This window comes from Zosterops lateralis (assembly GCF_965231275.1).
Source record: "Zosterops lateralis genome assembly, chromosome: 15".
NCBI classification, from domain to species: Eukaryota; Metazoa; Chordata; class Aves; order Passeriformes; family Zosteropidae; genus Zosterops; species Zosterops lateralis.
In genome coordinates, this window is record NC_139775.1 from 11,251,003 (window position 1) to 11,269,728 (window position 18,726).

General features: G+C 46.1%; 1 protein-coding gene across 2 annotated transcripts in view; it reads left to right on the top strand.

Annotated features, from left to right (window-relative positions):
* The first annotated feature begins 14,556 nt into the window (after window positions 1-14,556).
* The window catches only part of USP7 (ubiquitin specific peptidase 7), a 69,592-nt gene continuing 65,422 nt past the window's right edge, over window positions 14,557-18,726 (top strand). Inside the window, exon 1 of one of the 2 annotated variants that reach the window (XM_083872647.1) lies at window positions 14,557-14,730. In XM_083872647.1, the coding sequence (XP_083728773.1) occupies window positions 14,649-14,730 (82 nt within the window). In that variant the 5' untranslated portion in view covers window positions 14,557-14,648. The remainder of the gene's footprint in view (window positions 14,731-18,726) is intronic. The other variant, XM_083872646.1, reaches the window with a different exon arrangement.

The window sequence follows — 18,726 nt, forward strand, 5'->3', positions numbered from 1 at the left end:
TCCCACACTGAGGAACCCCAGAGCTCAGGTCACCAAATGAGTACCCCAGCAACTGGCACAGTTCCTTCTAAAGCTCTGAGTGAACAGATCACTCCTGAGTGTACAATGACCACTCCATGGGCAGGGCTGGCTCTGCAGGGAAGGTGTCACTGTCCCCCATGAGCACAGTAGGGTGGGTGACACAGGCCTGGCTCTGCAAGGAAGGTGTCACTGTCCCCCATGAGCACAGCAGGGTGGGTGACACAGGCCTGGCTCTGCAGGGAAGGTGTCACTGTCCCCCACAAGCACAGCAGGGTGGGTGACACAGGGCTGGCTCTGCAGGGAAGGTGTCACTGTCCCCCATGAGCACAGCAGGGTGGGTGACACAGGGCTGGCTCTGCAGGGAAGGTGTCACTGTCCCCCATGAGCACAGCAGGGTGGGTGACACAGCCCTGCCTCATGGCTGTGGTAAAGGTCATGTGAAAAGCCACCTGAGGCTGGTGGCTGAACATGACCACGGTTTATGGCACACTGTTTTCCCCTTTACCAGGAATGTGGTGTCACCTGAGATTTGCAAGGTGCACCCTGGGGTGTGTAACAGCACCAAAGCATCCAGTGCACTGAGTTAATGGATTGGCTGTGCTGAACTGCTCATGTTCCAGAGCTTGAGGATGCCTCTTGCAAAGCCTGTAGCATGTTTGCATTTATTTTGTTATCAGACTCTCCTGTAGCTCCTGGGAGGGGAAGTGTGCCCACCCATGGCTGTCCTGGGCCCTTCCTGCAGGGTGAGCTGCTGCTGGAGAGTGAGCTGCTGTGTGATCCTCTCCTCTGCTGGTCCAGGCTGTGCTTGCTGTGAAAGACCAGGATATTCAGAGGGCATGCTCTAGTAATTTCATTGGTTCCCTTCATCAGTTTTCAGCATCCATCTTTAACCTGAATTATATATTTATATTTCTGGTGACTGCAACAGCTGCCTTTCCTCCTCTCAGCATCACTGACAGTAATAGTGTAAATGAACAGATGTATTTGCCTCCTTAGTGTACAACGAGTTTAAATCCATAAAGAAAAATTAGACTTAAAACTGCTATTTTGGTATTGGCCTTTTTTATTAGAGTGAGATACAAATCACAGAACTCTTAATTTTCTTTATGCTGCTGCCCAGTACCCTTGTTCATGAATTAGCTGGCATTTCTCCTAGTCCACCATCAGTGCGATGAGATGATGATAAACCTCACAGCAAACTATTTTGGGAGTGGGAGTAGGTAGTCTGAATTTGTGAATTTTTAATTCCAGATATATCTCAGAACCATCTTATCTTTCTGTGACAACATTCCTCTGGGACAAACTGAGATTGCCTACAGGTTACTGCTATCAATTTGTGCTTCTTTCACTTACTTAACCTATTTTTCTGCTTCCTGGATTCAACCATCAAGCTATCCAGTCCTTCAAGGAACGATTCAAACTTCCTAACAGGTAAGTCATTGATATTCAAAGACTTGTATTTCTTGGGAGCAGCTGTTCTACATGGCCTCTGCAATACCTCTATGTATTTATTTATTTCCAGTGTAAGGGTTAAGGAAGTGTCCCAAGCCACACTGGCTGCTGGCTGCTAGCCACCACACAAACACCTCCCATTTGTAACAGCCCCACTCAAGTGTCTTTTGCACATTAAAAACATTTAGCAACAAACACAGGCCACAGGAGTTTATGTGAGTCACTGTCCAACACAACAAATGACAAACGTGAGCCTCTAGTAAACTGCAGGGGTTTTAAACTGTCACCAAAAGTGGTTTTGGGAAAAGAATCTCCATGAGTGCTAAAGTAAAGCAAGGTGACAGGTCTGGAAGGGAGGATGTGGTCTTCCTGCTCTAACAGCCAGTTTTCCTCCTTTTCACTGATATGAGCCTGTTTCATGTAATTTCCGTAGTGAGTTTTCTGTATGCAAACTCACAATTACTACAATATGTGTGTAATTGGTTCTTCTGCTAGTTAATCGTGTGGCTAAATCATCTCTCCATAAATAAAGCAGGAAGAATCACACCCCATCAGTCTAGGAAAACAAATGAAAACAAGGTTTTCTACATAAAGTTTTGTAAAAAGACTTAATTCCCTCAGTCTCAAGAGGAGACAGAGTGCTCTGTCAGCCTTGCTGCTGCTGGGTCTGGTCATCTCCTGCTCCACTCTGGTACCAGCTGGTGTTCCCAAAGGGATCCTCCAATCCTGGCCATTGTCAGATGGGCTCCAGCAGTGTTTGCTTGGTTTTGGAAACCTGAGATTTATTATTTTGTTAGTTGATCCACTTCACATTCTGTCTTTTTGAGATGGAAAGAAGTGGATTGAAAAATAACTGAGGAAGAACGAGGAAGCTCCTTTGGGCAGGAACAGTCAGAGTGCTGATGAGCCAGAAGAACAGGAAGAACAATAGGCCTTTGTCCTTCTCACACTATTTTGTTTCCCTTGAAGTTTGATATCCCAAGAAATGACTCTCAAACCAGCCTTGGTTCCTTCCAGTTGCCTCAAATGATGCTTTCTGGTGAGAATTTCCAAAGTGCTCTGAAGATTTAAGCTTTGAAAAGTTTCAGCTTCCCTGACAGTTACAAAATGTTGTGGTTTTAATTTTTTTTTTTTACCAAAAAAAAGTGATTTTTAACTAAAATAACAGGGAAAGAAAAGTAATGAGCCTGAGTTTTACATAACAGAGAAAGAGGAAAAGGTGATTATGGGAGCCCAGGCATTGCACAAAGCACATGTGTTGGCACAGGTCTCCCTGTGCAGCTCCCTGGCAGTGCCCAGACCCACCAGAGGCAAAGAACCAAGGCTGGGCACACACTGCCCAAATGTACAGATCCCTCCTGGAGCTGCACCCTGGCACAACCTGCCTGTGCTGCCCATCCACACCAGGACTTCACCCTTGCCTCAGAGATTCTCTTCCCTTAAGGCCTGGGCTTCCATTCCTGCCTCCTTCCACCTCCACACCAAGATGCAGCTCCCCCTGCTCAGCCACCAATTCCCAAAATCACAGCTGTTCCTACAAGTCCTCAAGAGTCAGCTGGAGTCCTCCTCCAGGTTTCCTTGCTGCCCTGCTGCTGTGTATATCTACTTCACTCTTCTGTCTGCCCCACTGGGGCAGAAGATTGAGGCTGTCCCATGGATTTCCAGCCAGCCAGTCCTCAAGATTTTGCCTGGCAGGATTCAAAAATGGCTTATCTATGTACAACCTCTCCAGAACCAGCCAAATCAGACCAACAGTCTACCGGCCTCCAGTCCCTGCCACGCTGCCCAGAACCTCTCCATCACTGCCACTGTCTGATGCTGAACCAGGCTCCAGCATGCTTGGGCCAGCAGATTAGATCAGCAGTCTGAGGTCACAGCACCTTCAGCCTTGTTCCTCTCCAAGACAGAGATATTTGATCCTCTGGGGAACCAGGTCTTAGATTGCCACTGTCAGCCCAATATACTGAAGCAACATAACTCCAGCCTGGATTGGCCTTAATACAGAATTGCAGCAGCCCCAGTGCTGATTCACAAAAAGTTGTCCTTGTTTTGAGGGCAGTGACAAATGGCTAGAGGATTGGAAAGGTGAGCACAGTGGTGACATCTTTACACATACTGACTCTGGCAACATAATATTTCTGTGACTGTGTGACACTGCTATAAATTATTATTCACACACAGAGGAAATGAGGACACTGGACTGGAAAAAGTATCCTACTCCCTTGAAAGCAGTGCCCAGCTGTTGGACTGAGAGATGATCAGTAGCAAGGTGGAAGAATCTTTGTAAAACAACCTATTTAAACATCAAGTTGCTCTCACATTTAGACATCACTCCCTCTACTACAAGTAATTTTCAGCTCTCAAATTGTAGGCTGTAGAGAGGAAGAAATCAATTGCACTTGATTTGCAGGTCTGCAAATGGCCATGTGTGAAGTTATGCACAAGAATATCCCCTTTGCAAAGCTCTGTGAGCCTGAGGTCATCAGGGCTCATCGTCTTCCAGCTGTACCTGTGCTGGCTGAGGCACTGTCTGCCTTCCTCAGGTCCTGAGTGTCTGTGTAACCTGTGCAGGACTCCTTCCTACTATTTTAAACCCCTTAAGGCACAAGCTTCCACCTTTTTCCTGGAAAGGTGTGTCCATGATTCAGTACCTAGCACTAAGAAGGCATTTTTCATATACTCAGTCTATAGCTTTTGAAAATATTCTTCTCCTCTATTACCTTTACTTGAATTCCCAGAACCCATAATAGGTCTTTTTTATTTTGTACCTGTGTAAATCTGAAATATTCCACAGAATAATCCATTTCTGAATTGATACATGCATGGCTTTTCCTAGTTGTTGGTTTGTTCTCTAATTCTGGTTAAGCATTAGTGCTGTGAATGTCCAGTGAGGTCTTAGAGTGTACTAGCAACACCCAAACAGCATTTGGGTAGAATATCAACTCCTTAAAAAAAAAGGTTACTGTTGGAGAAGAAGATTCAGATCCTCATTTCAGTGAAGATTCTCAGTTCTATACCTTGGCTTCTCAGAAGGAGATAAACACAAGCCTTTATGACCCAGAGAGGTGGTGGCTGGTTACAAGTGCCAAGCACAAACTGGGGGTCTCCACAATAGGATAAGCTGCTCCATGGAGCTCCCAGTTTGAGCAGGAGTCAATGTTTTACCAGAGAAATAAATCAGAGGGCAAAAAATGAAAGAGGATGAGAGTGGGAAGGAAGTCTCACGGAACAATACAGAAGTTACAAAATCAATATCTTATCAGACTCTCCTGTTAAAGGACAGGAGTGAAGAGTCTCTTCAGAGGACTCAGCTCTAGTGAGTGGCTGCCCTCTCTAGAAAACTGGACTCTTACCCCTGGAGTATCAGGAGGTGACAAAAGAGAAGCTACAACTATGAGAAAAACCATGTCAGGGTGGAATTACTGGGAGAAAGGGGTGGATGCAGAAGCCAAGTCACATTTGAAACAAAAGGCGTGGTAATTCAGAGATTTCCATCATAGCATTGCATTCTCTGAAAGATGAATGCAAGGTTACAGCAAAAGCAGCTCAGAGTTAAGGAATGTTATCCTGAAACAGATGAAGTTTCTACTGGCTTGAGAAGCTTGATTTCTATAATATCAGAAACAATTTCCACAGCACTGGATGACTAAAATAGGATTTCGTGCTGTAGACCAAATCTAAAGCATTATGGTTTTGTAGAGGCATGGAGAAAGTCTGCATAGTTCACCTTCAGTGGCCTTTTCAACTTTACCTCTGGTTGCTGACAAAAATTTAGAATAGGGCTTCATTATAAGATTCAGGGTAAAAATGGCCAAGTGCCTCAAGTCTCCTCTTTGCAGGGACTCTCAGATGAGTTCTCTGCAGCACTCTACCATTTAAAATCTGAAAGATGATAAAGAAGTGACTGATGCATGAAACTCACTTGAGGTCAGCAAAGAAGTCTTTAAGAAACCAGACAACGATTGGATCCAAGGAAGTCAGCAATAACAGACCCTCATAAAGACCCTAGATAGAACAGAGCTTTTTGTAGGAGGTTTCAAAAATACCCATTGCCATATGAACTCACAACAAAGTCTTCAGAGTCTACCTTGGAGTAATTCAGTTCAGGTAAAAGTTGTTGGCATTTTTACATCAAGGAGCCAGACTGCTTGGATGCACTGCTTCCCACACGTATAGGGAAAGCCAGTGCCCTAACTTGGTGTTATGATGGGCTAAATCACCTAGGAACCATCAAATGGAATCATCAAATGAAAGCACAAGTTCCTCTTCACTTGCAGCTGTAAGTCTTCCCAAGATTGAAATCCAGCTGATCATCACTCAAAAATCTTCTCCTCCTTCTGATCAAAGGGCAGAGGCAAAAGATTCGTCTTTGATAGAAAGCTCCTGACAAGGACTTTAAATATTCCAGCCTCCTGGGGCTTGGGCTGTGCTGAAAGATGGCTTTTGGTCCTTCAGCTTCTGCTGTGGAGGATCCCTGAGACCGATTGCCTTGAAGCTACTCAGAAGCATAAAATCCTATTAATAAATAAGAACCCCTGTCCCTTGCTGTGACCAGAGCATTCAGGTGACTCTGAGTTAACCCTTGGGAGAAACATCCAATATATAACTAAAACTGCTCCAAATATCTTCCTCTGACCCTTCCCACAAGTTTTCTCAATAGAATCAAGTGGGTTTTTATTGTTAAAACCCAAGCTCAACCAAAATGTAGTAAGCTGGGATGTCAGCACCAGCTGAGTGCCTCCTATTCAGAAAACAAACCAGCTTGATTAAATACAATTAATATTCATGGCTAAATATTGAGGAGAAATAAAAGTAGTCAGATCCCACACTTGGCTTTGACTTCATCACTGTGGAAATGTTAATTCATGCTCTCATCTTGCTTCCCACACTATTGTCAGTTCTCCTTCTTTGTTCTTGAAAGTCCAGCTCCTCAAACTCTTCTGAATGTAAACTGCCACTGATAATAGGAAGAAGTGCAATTATGTGATTCCACCAGCAAACAACTCCATTTTCAGTTCCATTTCAAGAATCCCAGTTAAATTAATCCTTCCTATTTTCAAGTCTTCAAATTGCCTGAAGGAGCCTTCCAGATGCTTATCTCTGTGCTCCAAGCCCTGCTCTCTCTATTACTCTAATTGATATCTTCCTCCTCTCTGCAACAAGCTGCAAAATCCAGGCATTGCTGGGATAAGAAACTCCTCCTCCTCCTCAAAAACACATCAAGAGGAGTTTTCAGCAATTAACACTCTTTCTGCTGAGAGTTTCTGCTCAAGTGTCTGTAGCATTTACCTCTGAAAATTACTTTAAGGAAAAGGCAGCAAAAAAATAATCTCATTTGTTTCTCAAGACCTTTATGACAAAAGATTAAAGATACCTTTTTTCAATTCTGTCCTGGATTTTTGGCTGGCTTGCACTTTGACCTCTCCAGCTTTGCTGGCTGGCAGATAGCACAGGAAAAACAGGAGGGTGACAATGGCAATAAGGCTGATATTTGAACAATCAGAGGGCAGGGGGTTCTAATCAAATTACTTCTTCCTCCTACTGAACTCTAATTCATAATAATACTTACTCTGGGCTAAATTCAGCAGTCACATCTTTATCAAAAGCCAAAGGGCTTTTACTTCATGAGTTTCTTGTAGGAATGATGAAACTTCATAATTCTGATTTTTTTTTAAAAAAGAGAAAAAAACTTTCGTTCATTTTACTGGGAATTTTTGACCTGAAATAAAAACTTGAGACACTGAAGGACACTGCATTGATTTTTGGATCTTCCTGCCCAGAGCTCCCTGCAGGATCAGGGCTCTCATTTGAAAGTGATAGAAAGAGTTCTGTCTTCTAGGACCTAGTTTTATTCACTTCAAAGCAAAAGGTGTGTCTTCCCAAGCTTATCTTTTAGAAGTTTCTCTCATACTGGTTTCACTTCTATTTTATTCTCTCTCTAGGACCTTTTCTCTGCCACTTAACAAAAATGGATTAATTCAGCCAATGCTGTGACACTCACATGAAGTAAAAATGCCAACTACAGATGTCACTTGCCTTGTTTATTTAGTCATTCTGTGAATAGATTTTGTGAGGTTTGCTAGTGAAATAGTTCACAAGAATAATCTTCAATACTGGAATCCGATCCATCCGTGCAGACTCCACTGACTTCACTGGGTCTGCTGGGGCTGATCAAATTGCAGGATCAGTTCCTACATTTGTACTGAACTCTGCCAGGTTGTAAATAACACATTGGAAAAGAAATCAAATCCATCCCTTAGTATACAACAGATTATTCTAATATGACAGATACAGATTGGATGTAGCCATGGCATCCCCAGGTTACACTGTCCTTACCCTGCTTTCAGTTTGTTAAACAGTTGGGATGAAGTGAAGGCCAGGGTGAAGAAGAACCAGTGTCAGAGAGAAGGTCATCATCAGTGTGGAATCTTGGAAGTAGGAAGGGATTTGTGAAGGCAGGTTTTCCTTTGAGGAAGAAGGCATTGGAAGGAGATAAGGAAATTGCTGGAGGTAGATGGCAGGGTGAGTTTCAAGGCTCATCATCTCCACAGTACACAAAAGCTAAACTCAGCATCCAGGCTGGGATGTGACAGGCAGTCAGGCAAAGGGAGGTGATTTCAGAGAGGAGAAATGGCTCAAATTTTAAAAACTCACATTTTTTATGTTTTATTTTATATCAATTTTTATTTTAACATAGTAGTTTCCTTAATAGTTTATTTGCCCAGCAGCACTAACATCTGCCAGAAAAAAAAAAAAAGTGTTTTGTTTAGCAGAGACAGTACCTGCCTATCTCTGTGTCCCTTTCCTGCAATCCAAGCAGAGGAACACATTTGTGGATACACAACTTATGCCTCTAGTTAGCAGGGCCACCTTAAGTGTGTGCTGTGGTCTTTGGGGTCAGCCACTGGTGCTTTGCAGAGCAGGTGGACAGGTGTGACAAAGACAAGAACTGAAGTACCATCTCCTGAGTCTCAGCGTGGTACCTTAACTGGAAAGTTTCTGTTCTTGTGTTCAAGAACTCTCTGGGCAAAATGCACAGAAATTCTTTGGTATTCTTGGCTGAATAGAAAAGTGGCCAAATGCCATTACAGGTGATCCTTGTTTTTGATGGCAAAAATCAGGAAAATTAAAAATGAAACAATTTTTAGCAACAGGGTGATCAATTGCTTTGCCAAATAAAGAATTCACCTCATTTTCATCCCACTGCTCTATGCCACCTCTGTTGGGGTGTGCAATAGAGGGATGGACAGAACATACAAACCATTATTTTTTCTAAAAAGGCCACTAACTCACTTTAATACACACACAGCTCACATTCTGGACTGGTAAAGTATCTTCCATTCCCTTTTTACTTTGGATGTCTATTGCTGTAATACTTCACTTTATACTTTATATTGTCCAATAAAATATGATGAGAAAAAAGAATCATTGAGCTTTTCAAACACAGACTGATCACCACCTACCAGCTTAGATGTAAACATTTTCAGCAAAACAGTTCTGGTTTTATTGTGAAAATTAAAGTTTTTCAGTTCTTTCTTTTTTTAATAGTTATGACATTAGATGTCTCAACTACCTGTAAATGCCATATGAAGATTTTGGCTTTGCAAAACAGCTACAGAATATATTTTAAATTATGTAAATCTTTGAATTATGGTGTATTCAGTTGTAATGGGTTCACCACCTTTTATTACTAAGGAATAAGGATTTATATCTCTCCTTAAAATATAATGTTTGTGTGATTAAAGAGAAACCATCAAACAAAAGATCTCTGTATTGAGAACATCCTTGAAAAATGTTGTAATTATGTATTTTATTCTAGTTTTCTAAGGAAACAAAACTTAAGTTATTGGACTGTCTGCCTGTCCATCAGTCTCAAAAAAAAAAACAAAAAAAAACAAACAAACAAACAAAAAAAAAACCAAACCAAACCAAACCAAAACAAAACAAAAACCTAATCAGTAAAGGGGTAAAAAACTGAAGTGGGAAATACCTGCATACTTTGTGGAAATTGCTGGCACATTCAAGAATCATGGAACTATTGCAGCTTGGAGGGACTTCCAGAGGTCATTGAGTCCAGCCCTTGCTCAGAGAAAGACTGGGGTTATTTGGAGCCATTTGCCACTGGAAAGAAAAGCCATAAAAGTCTGAGGTTATTGCAGGATATTGAGTGTTACGAAATGTAGAAAATACATTTACAGGGCATGAAACTTCATCCATCCCACTACTTGTGGAACAAGTCACTATAGCTAAATACATACATTGCAGTCAAACAAATAACCTCGTTTTTCCAGCTCATTTTGAACTTTAACAACATTTTATGGCTTTTGCCTGTTGGCTTCTTGTCTCACGTGCTGCAGGAGGCTTGTGATTGTTTCTTTCCTCACACTCAGCTTGAAGGTGTTTGGCAAGAGCCACCAATCATCTGCTTCAGCTGGAAGGTCTCTGGTTTGCAATTATGTTGATCTAGAGCACCTGGGACAATGGATATGATACTTTGGGTCCCTAAAGAAAGGTTCCTTTCACTCTTTCTAGGTACAAGGCAGCACAGGCAATGGGGCAAGGCATTAGAAGGACCATGGACAACAGAATAGGGGGCTTCTGGCCAGCGTGGGATAATTTAAAACTACTTTTATCACTGTAACAGCAAGTGTCTGATTGTGCATATGTGAAATGGAAGAGAAAAACAATGAGAGACCAGAAGAGGCTGCCTGAGTGGGACACACTCAGTGTCTCGAGTGTGTGTCAGAGCCTGCTGGCACAGAGGCACGTCTGCATTCATGGATATTCACCCACAAACACAGCAGAAGAGGCTGCACAAGCAGCAACCCCAGTTCTGCAGGTTTAATACCTCTGTATTAAGGGCGTGTGCTGGTCATCAAATGGTTATACATCTTCTTAATTACAGACACGGCCACCTACACACATCGTGGAGCACCATCCGTGGTGCTGGAAATGAGTCCTCACTGGCCATCCCCAGGCTGAAGCAGGGCAGCAAATGGAGCCAAGTGGGAAGCCAGGTTTCCTGCAGCAGGGAGGAAACAAGCAGGCTGGCAGAAACACGCCTGGTCTGGCCGATTCTGCCACGGGGCACAGGATGGGCTGAGCACCCTCCTCCTTTCCTTCAGTTTTCCGCAGTTCCCTCCCAGAGTTTTCCAAGCAGTGGCCACCAGGCCCTGCTGAAGATGCACAGAGCAGGGTGGGATGAACCTCCCGACCCTGCCGCGGTCAGGATCTCTCTCCTGGAGGGCAGAGGCACAGGGAGACACGGGGCTCTCTCTGGCTCCCCAAGGCCCAGCCTGGAGCACAATCACGGGCTTGGGAGTGTTTTAAAAATAAACAGCATGACTTGGATTTATTTTTACATTTCAGGGAGGCTGAGGAGCAGGTCAGCCTCTCAAAACAAAGCCCATTCCTTCAATGGCATTTTAAAGACGATAGCACCTCTTTAACTCCATCTCATTAGGATGACTAATGTGGAGGGAATGCGGCGATGCTGCGGCCAGTCCCAGCCCTCCTGACCACACGGGGGGGATTCCCTTTGCCTCCTGATCCATGGCCTGGACCTGGGAGGTGAAATCCCGCGCTCAGGTGCAGCTTCACCAGATTCCCAGGGGGCAAGAGACCAAGAGGGAGGGTTGGGAGACAGGATGGAGGCCTGGCTTTACAGAAGATTCTGTTAGTGGGTGTAAGAAATTAAAGGAAGGAGTGAAAAAGCAAGGACAAGAATGAAAGGAATGGATACTTAGACTCTGTTCATGATGTTCCTGCTAATGGTATTTACTTTAGTTTTTTGTAAATATCAGTAACCCATGGCAGAGATTTGCCCAACTCTCTGCACAAAGAATTTGCCATCAGAACTACAGTGGATGGGAGTCACAGGAGGACGTGGCGTGCAGTGCAGAAACAGATTTGTAAGAAAATAGGAAGCATTTATGGATCAGCTGGATGAGTAAGCGATTTGGAATCAGCGCTGGAATGGAGGCAGTGGGAAGTGCTGGCAGCAGTGACCATGGCCAGGTGGTTATACAAAGGTGATCATCCCTTCCTTCAAAGGACAGAGCCTTCGTGTCTTGTGCTGGAGAGCAGAAAATCTCAGGAGGGAGTGGCAAAGGGTCAGGAATATTCAACAGACATATTATTCATGTAGTTAGGATAAAGTGTTAGCACATGTTGAGATCCAGACTTCACCTTAGGCTCAACAGTTAATAAGATTTCTATTTCCTGCTTAGGAACAATCTAATCACACTGCTACAATCATTGGCTGATGGTATAAAATGCCTCCTATTTAATTATTTCATAAATGCATTTGATATTGCTATATACCCGTACTTTAAATTTATTCCTTCTTAAATATAAATACTTGAATCAATTCTCAATAGATTTTTGCTATTTTTTGCACGATATAAACAACACATTTTAATATGTTTTTTTCAAAACATTTTAAGGTCCTTTAGACCTTATTGTAGCTGGACTCTCAAAAGATAAAGCTGACTTAAATTAGGAATATATGATCAAGTGCTGGATTTTGATATGCTGTATTCACAAACTGATGATCCATTGTTCCACATGCAGCTAATGACAGGAAAATTCCTGCCTCTCTCTTCAATACCTTTTTACTTCCTTACCTTTTATACTTTTCCACAATAAAGGATTTCTACAGATGATTTTTGCACAATTCTTAGTCCCCTAAAACAGTAGGAATTTTGGAACATTATCTCAACAATTTTGGAAAATTATCCACCTTGAAATGAACAGAAGCCCGGAGAAGTTTTTGCACACAAAATAATGTTTTTAAGGCCTATGATAACATGACCCTACAGTTAATTTTAGGGACTCGTTCTTTGCAGCAGTGAAATTGTTCTCCTCAGTTGTTCCTTGCCCACAAGCCCAGTGTCCGTGGCTGAAGAATCAGGTAATAATAACCCGTAGCCACCTTGTTGTGACATACTGGTTCATCCTGTATTGGGGATCTCTTGGAAGGGAGGATGGAGGGATGAGTTTAAACCTGTGTATGATTTAGGAGGTTGGAATGGAAGTCGTTAGGAAAGAGTAATTGTTCTGGGTGGTAATTATAGGGAAAGCCTGGCAGTAGGGAACTCAGAGTTTAGGACATGAGGAGACTAAAGATATGTGCATCAATCTCTGTCTGAACCTCTGCCTAATCTCCCCCTTTTCCTGAGACACTGTAAACTCAGATTTGGCAGATTTGGCATGTTTTTGCCTGGGTCAATAGTAACAAATAATTTCCAGATTTGTAATTAATTTTTCTTTAAAAAAGCTTTTGAAAATTCAGACGAACAACAGGGAATGTCAGAATATACATTTTGAGAGGCAAGCTATCAAATTAAGTGCTTATAAAACCTGATCCTCCCACTATGATCCTCATCTTTGCTTATTTTTCCATTTTCTAGACCTGGAATTTACTTCTTAAGGCAGGGTTTCACACACCACACCTGGAAATTATTTTCCTCCCCTGTTTACCCCTGTAGACTCCTGTGCTGCTGAGATGCCAGACACGTTGAATTTTCCCCTCAAATTGGTTCTGCTTTGCTCATTTTATAAACCAGAAAAACAAATAATTTTTAAAATTAATTTATCTACTCGCAGGCAGACCAGCACTGTCTGCATAGGTACATTTTCAGTCCCTTCAGGAGGCCTAATTTTGCACGTTTTGAACCCTTCCTTTTGGAGACTGCCCTGCTGCCTGTTTCCCAGGCTCCTGAAGTAAACACTGGACTGTTTAACAACTCTCCATGGCCTTCTAACTACACTTTCACCCTTAAATGAACCAGCTTCGTTGCTCTAACCGCAGCCTGGACCAGTCAGGTATTATCTATCCATCTGCACCCCTGCCCTCTCCATCCATCCTGGGAAAACAGATCCTGGGAGCGACTACATCCTGCAGACGAGGCTGGTGACAAAACAGTGGCACGCAGGCGAGGGACAAACTTGTTTACAGCAGATTCTTCCCTTTCCCCACATCACACAGATCCGTCTTTTGCCGCACGGGTGAGCGGCAGCGGGTGCCCGCCAGGGCCGGGCCGAGCCCCGCGCAAGGCCCACCTCGGGCACGGCCCCGCCGGAGCCCCCGGCCCGGCCGAGCCCCGGCTCCCTGTGCTGGGCAGGGATCGCCCTGAGCCCCCGCACGGCCGCGCAAGGAGCAGCCGGGCCCAGGGGCCCGCACCGGGGCCGGGCCGGAGCCCCGCGGGTCCCGCGAGAGGCGGCCGGTGTCGGTGCGCGGCCGAGCGGGGCTCCCTCCGCTCCCGGCCCGGGCCCGCACGGCCACAGCCGGCCCGAGCAGCGGGGTCTCCGCCGCGGCGGCCGCCGAGGGCCCGGCGGGCAGAGCAGAATAGGGCAAGGCAGAGCAGAGCGGAGCGGCAGAGCTCCGCACGCAGGTGGCGGCGGCGGCCCTGCGGGGAGGCCGCGGCGCTGCCCGGCCCCTGTCCCCGCCCCTCCGGCCTCCTGGGGCGGCGGCGGCGGCCGCGGCGCTGTTCCCCTCCCTCTCTCCCTCGCTCCCTCCCTCCCTCCCCGGCTGCGGGGCTGTTCCCCCTCATGCGGATGTGACATTTCACGGCGTTACCGCAGCCGCCATTTTGAGGCACAGAGCGCTGGAAGCGGCGGAGCGGCAGCAGCGCGCCGGGGCTCGGGCGACGGGGGCGGCCCGCGGGCCGGGAGCGGCGAGCCGGGCGTGGGCCAGCGGCGGTGCCGGGGCGCCGGGGGGGGCGGGAGGGCACGGCAGGGGCCCCGCGGCGCCTCCCCGACTTCGCAGCGCCGCGGACACCTCGCCGGGGGAAGGGGAAGCGCCGGGCGCCGCCGGGCCCTGACTCCGGGTCTCCCGTCCCCCCCTCCCGGTCCCCTCCCCTCCGGCCCCCGGGTAAGCCGCCGCCGCCCCCGGCCGGTCCCTCCTCCCAGCCCCTTTCCCCCGACCGGGTGCCGCCGCCGAGATTGGGCGAATAGCGAGTAAATACGTGCGCGTCTCGCTGCCTCCGCCGGCGCCCCGCTCCCTGCCCTCCGGAGCCCCGCCGCAGCCCCCCGAGCCGGGCGCGCAGTCCCGGCCGCTGCCCAGGCCCCTCCGCTCCTCCGCCCCTTCCCCTCCCGACACAGGCCCGCAGCCCCCCGCGGGAAAGGCCCAGCCCGCCGCCGCCGCCGCCGCCGAGCCCCAGCCCCAGCCCGACATGAACCACCATCAGCAGCAGCAGCAGCACCAGAAGCCCGGGGAGCAGCAGCTGAGCGAGCCCGAGGACATGGAGATGGAAGGTAAAGCCGAGCAGGGCCCGCGCCCTCAACTCCGCGGAGAGTTTTCCCCCCTTGTTGCCCCGCTCCCGGGGCTCCCCCAGCGCCGCGTCCCCTCGGGGCTGCTGGGCCACCCTGGGCGGTAAACACGCTGTGCCCGGGCCGCTCCTGCCGGCTCCGGGAGCGCTGCCCGGCGGGGCTGCGGGGGAACGCCGGGGAAAGTTGCGGTGCGGGCCCGGGGGAGGCGGCCCGGGGGGCTCCGCAGGAATTCGCTCCGCGGGAGGGGGAGGGCGCGGGGGAAGCGCCGCTACAAAAGGAGCCCCGGACCCTCGGAGCCTCCCGCCGGCCGTCGGGGCCAGCCCGGGCGGGGGGTTGTACGGGGGGTCCGGGCAAAGTAGTTGCCGCGATCCCGGGGCAGCGTTTAGCCCGGGGCGGGCCGGGGGGACGCGGCTGTGGCGGGGCTGCCCGGCGGGGCGGGGGGCTGCAGCCCTGCCCTGCCCGGCCGCTCATTGTATGCAGGCAGCTACGCTGCTCGCCATTTTTAATTAACCCTCCTCGGAGGGTTATTTACAGAAGCCGCTGCCGGCCGGGCCTGCGCGGGTCGGCGGGCAGCGCTGGCCATGTGTAGCGCCTGCACAGCCCGCGGCCCGCATCCTGCACCGTCATGCAGTTGCGCTGGCTCCATAAAGGAGGCACTACGTTTGCATGTTCCCTACCCCCGTCCGGTGTAGTCTCCAGTGGTGCCTTTAGCGGGGCCTTTTTTTTTTTTTTTTTTTTTTTTTTTTTTTTTTTTTTTGCACGCCCTCCCCTCCTCTGAATTCGACGCTGTAAAATTATTTCGGGCAAATGTACGGCGGGGTTTTCCTTCCCAAAGGAAGGACGGCCACAGTGAGGGAGCTGCTCCTACCGATTGACTTGGAGGTCAAAATCACTAACTGCCTAAATATCGTTTAGAATGCCTGGCTGTGAAGATGACAAATCTCATTCAGCCGTTTTGGTGAAGTGTGACATAAATACTCGCCAGCACAAGATATTTTGCTTGAAAACGGGACAATCGACTTAGCAAATGTACCTTTCTGCTAAATAATAGCCATTGAAATTGGGAGGAGTGAAGGTGTTTCAGTAGAAGTTTGTCACAGTGACTGGCGAGATTACATTTCAAGATTAGAAGGTCATTACATAAAGCCTGGCTTTTTAAAACATGTGTCTTATTTCATACAATACTGGCTAAAACTTATTTACTATATAAGTTACTCTTCATTTCTGTTTTAGTAAAATCTCCAGATTGATGTTTCTATACAATGGGACTAATATATAAAAGGAGGTGACTTAAAATATACCTATTTGTATACATACAAACATTAGCATCTTGTGAGTTACAGTTTCCAGCAGATTGTTTGATAGTCTTTAGTAATCTGCATTTCTCAGTGTCCTTTTCAAGTCCTTTCGAATATTGACTGTGTTTACTCTTTTTATTTTGAATTTTGTGGGCTGGATGCTCTCCCATGCTGGGCTCACTGTGACATGCTGGACATTTTTATACAGTTTAAGGGTGTCCTGAGCTTCTCTGGATTGCACCCTCTCTGCCAGTGGGAATATGGGAGTCCAAAATCCGTGCAGAAATCACTGTGCTGGTTGTGAACATCATGCTGGTGGCCACCTCCATTGGAGGGAAGAGTCTCTGCACATGTCAACATAGGGACACTGAGCATTCATCATTGTCTCAGAAATCTATTTGTAATCTGTTAGACCACACACAGCTGATTCCAACTGATATGACAAACTTGGTAGTTTTTGAGACTTTACAGAACTGTCCATTTGTGTAAAAACAAAACCAGAAAAGTTTAGGCTTTGGAAGTTTATTCCCATACTCTATTTTTCTTAGAAAAACATATTAATTTTACTGACTGCAGAGATCAGATTATTGCTAACTTTTAATAAACGTTGACATCATGGGTATATATTAATTTAACGTGTAAAACAATGTTCATCATCTTAATATATGGATGTTTGTGCTTTCTTTAGAGATGTTTTCAAGCAGTGAGGAAAAGACTTAATAACATGTAGTTAGCTTAATTTTAACGTGCACAGAGCAGTATTGGATGCCATTCTTCAGTGAATGATCACATTAGATTTAGGAGGCATGTGAAGAATGCACAGTGGAAAATTGCACATCTTGATTTTAAATTACTTGAAGGTTTTCTTAGTCTGTGTACAGGTACACTAGATGAACAATTTTTAAAGAGTGAAATAACAATTTCAGATGTAGTAATCAAAGTGTGGAATTAAACTCTTCAGGGTTGAATCAGTTACGGTATTTTGAGTGTTTGCTCTCATGTCCCTGTTTTTTCACCTCCTCTTTCCCTTATGACTAATTTACTCTTCCTTGATGACCTTATGGACACTGTGTAAATGAGAGTACTACTGGACAGGGCTTTTGGGATGAAGGAAGGATCAAGGGATGAAGACATTCCCTCTAGAAAGAAAAATATTCTCTGCATCCTGAAGGAAAGAAACAGTGACAGCCGTGGTAAGGGCCAGGTACCTGCCCAGCAGGACCAGGCTGGTGTGGCCTCACCTGCCTGCATTGCTCCCTGCAGTGCTGTTGTGTTACCAGCCATCCCTCTGTGTATTTAGTCCTGTTACCTGTGGGTGTTAGTAATCAGCTTTAGCCTCACTGGGTGATATGTGGACAGAGAAACTTTAAATTTCAGGGCACTGTAGGGGTTGTGTCCCTGTAGCTGAAGGCAGCTGCTTCCCAAGCTGAGAGGACACTTGGACATCGCAGTGTTTGCTGCTGCTGGTTGTGTCCTCGTGGGCCACAGCAGCACCTGGGCTGCTGCACATCCCTGTGACTGTTACAGACAGAAAGTGAGGGGTTAAAATGCAGTTCAGGTTGTTACTGGGTTCACCCTGCAGCCCCATTTAGTGTGTGAATGGGATGAGGGTTTGGCACTGGGGCAGGGAGGAACAAGAAGGGCAGTTTGAGGTGCAGAGATGCCCACAGTTACCGGGCCAAATTCTGTCTCTGGTCCTGGATTCTGTGTGCGCCCCTCATTTATTCACTGCTGCATAAAAGCATCTGATCCTGGCTGCCTTTGGGCCGAAACAGAGTGGGAGTGTGCAGATGAGCCGTTGGTGCCTGGCTCTTAGATAAATTAACAGTTTGGGGTGGTGATTAGTAAATTATCCTGTGGAAATTCTGCAGAGTTTATTTGTATGCTAAATAAATTTAGTGGAAGAAATATTATTTTTTTTTCTGTACTGTAAGTAGGGTGTGTAGTTTGCTTTATCATGCAAAGAATTAGGGCTCTAGCGTTGCTAGTGAGTTGCTCTATGAAGTGTAATTGAATCCAAGTCTGATACTTTATATATGCTTCCTCTGAAACATCTTTTCACAAATGTGTGCACTTCAAAGAACTGAGCTTAATACAAATCTACAGTTACATGTTGCATAGAGTTCTTTCATGAAAAGTCTCATTTGCAGTTTAATAACTTTAAGTTTCCCTTGTTTATAATTTGAATCTGGTTTTTTTTTTGTAGTTTCAGCCTCTGCCCATAGTTCCATAGGTACGTGTGTTTCTCATTAGGGAAGTTTCTTCCCTGAAGTAGCCAGCACAGTGTAACAGGCAGGGAACATGCAGTGACTGATAGGTAGTTCAGGTTGCAGACTTGTGTTCTGTCCTTGTGTCAGCTCTGCAGCCTCACAGGCAATCCCATCTTTTAAGTTTTCCCTTACTTTGGGCAATTTAAAATTAAGTTTTGAATTACAGGTGAAACAATGCAAGATATGTACCAAAAAACCTCTGGGAAAATGTGGCATATCTGTGTGTATGTGAAAAGTTTAAAATCACTATTTTGCAGTTTTTATGCAGCTGAAAGTTTGTGTTCCTTGCTCATTGGTGTTTTTGCTCATTACTGACAGAATTTGCCAGATTTCAGAGCCAGTGTGGAATACTGGTCTCAAATACTTAACTTATTTTTGCCTGTCTTCTAAATGCTTGCTTCCCTCTCATTTGT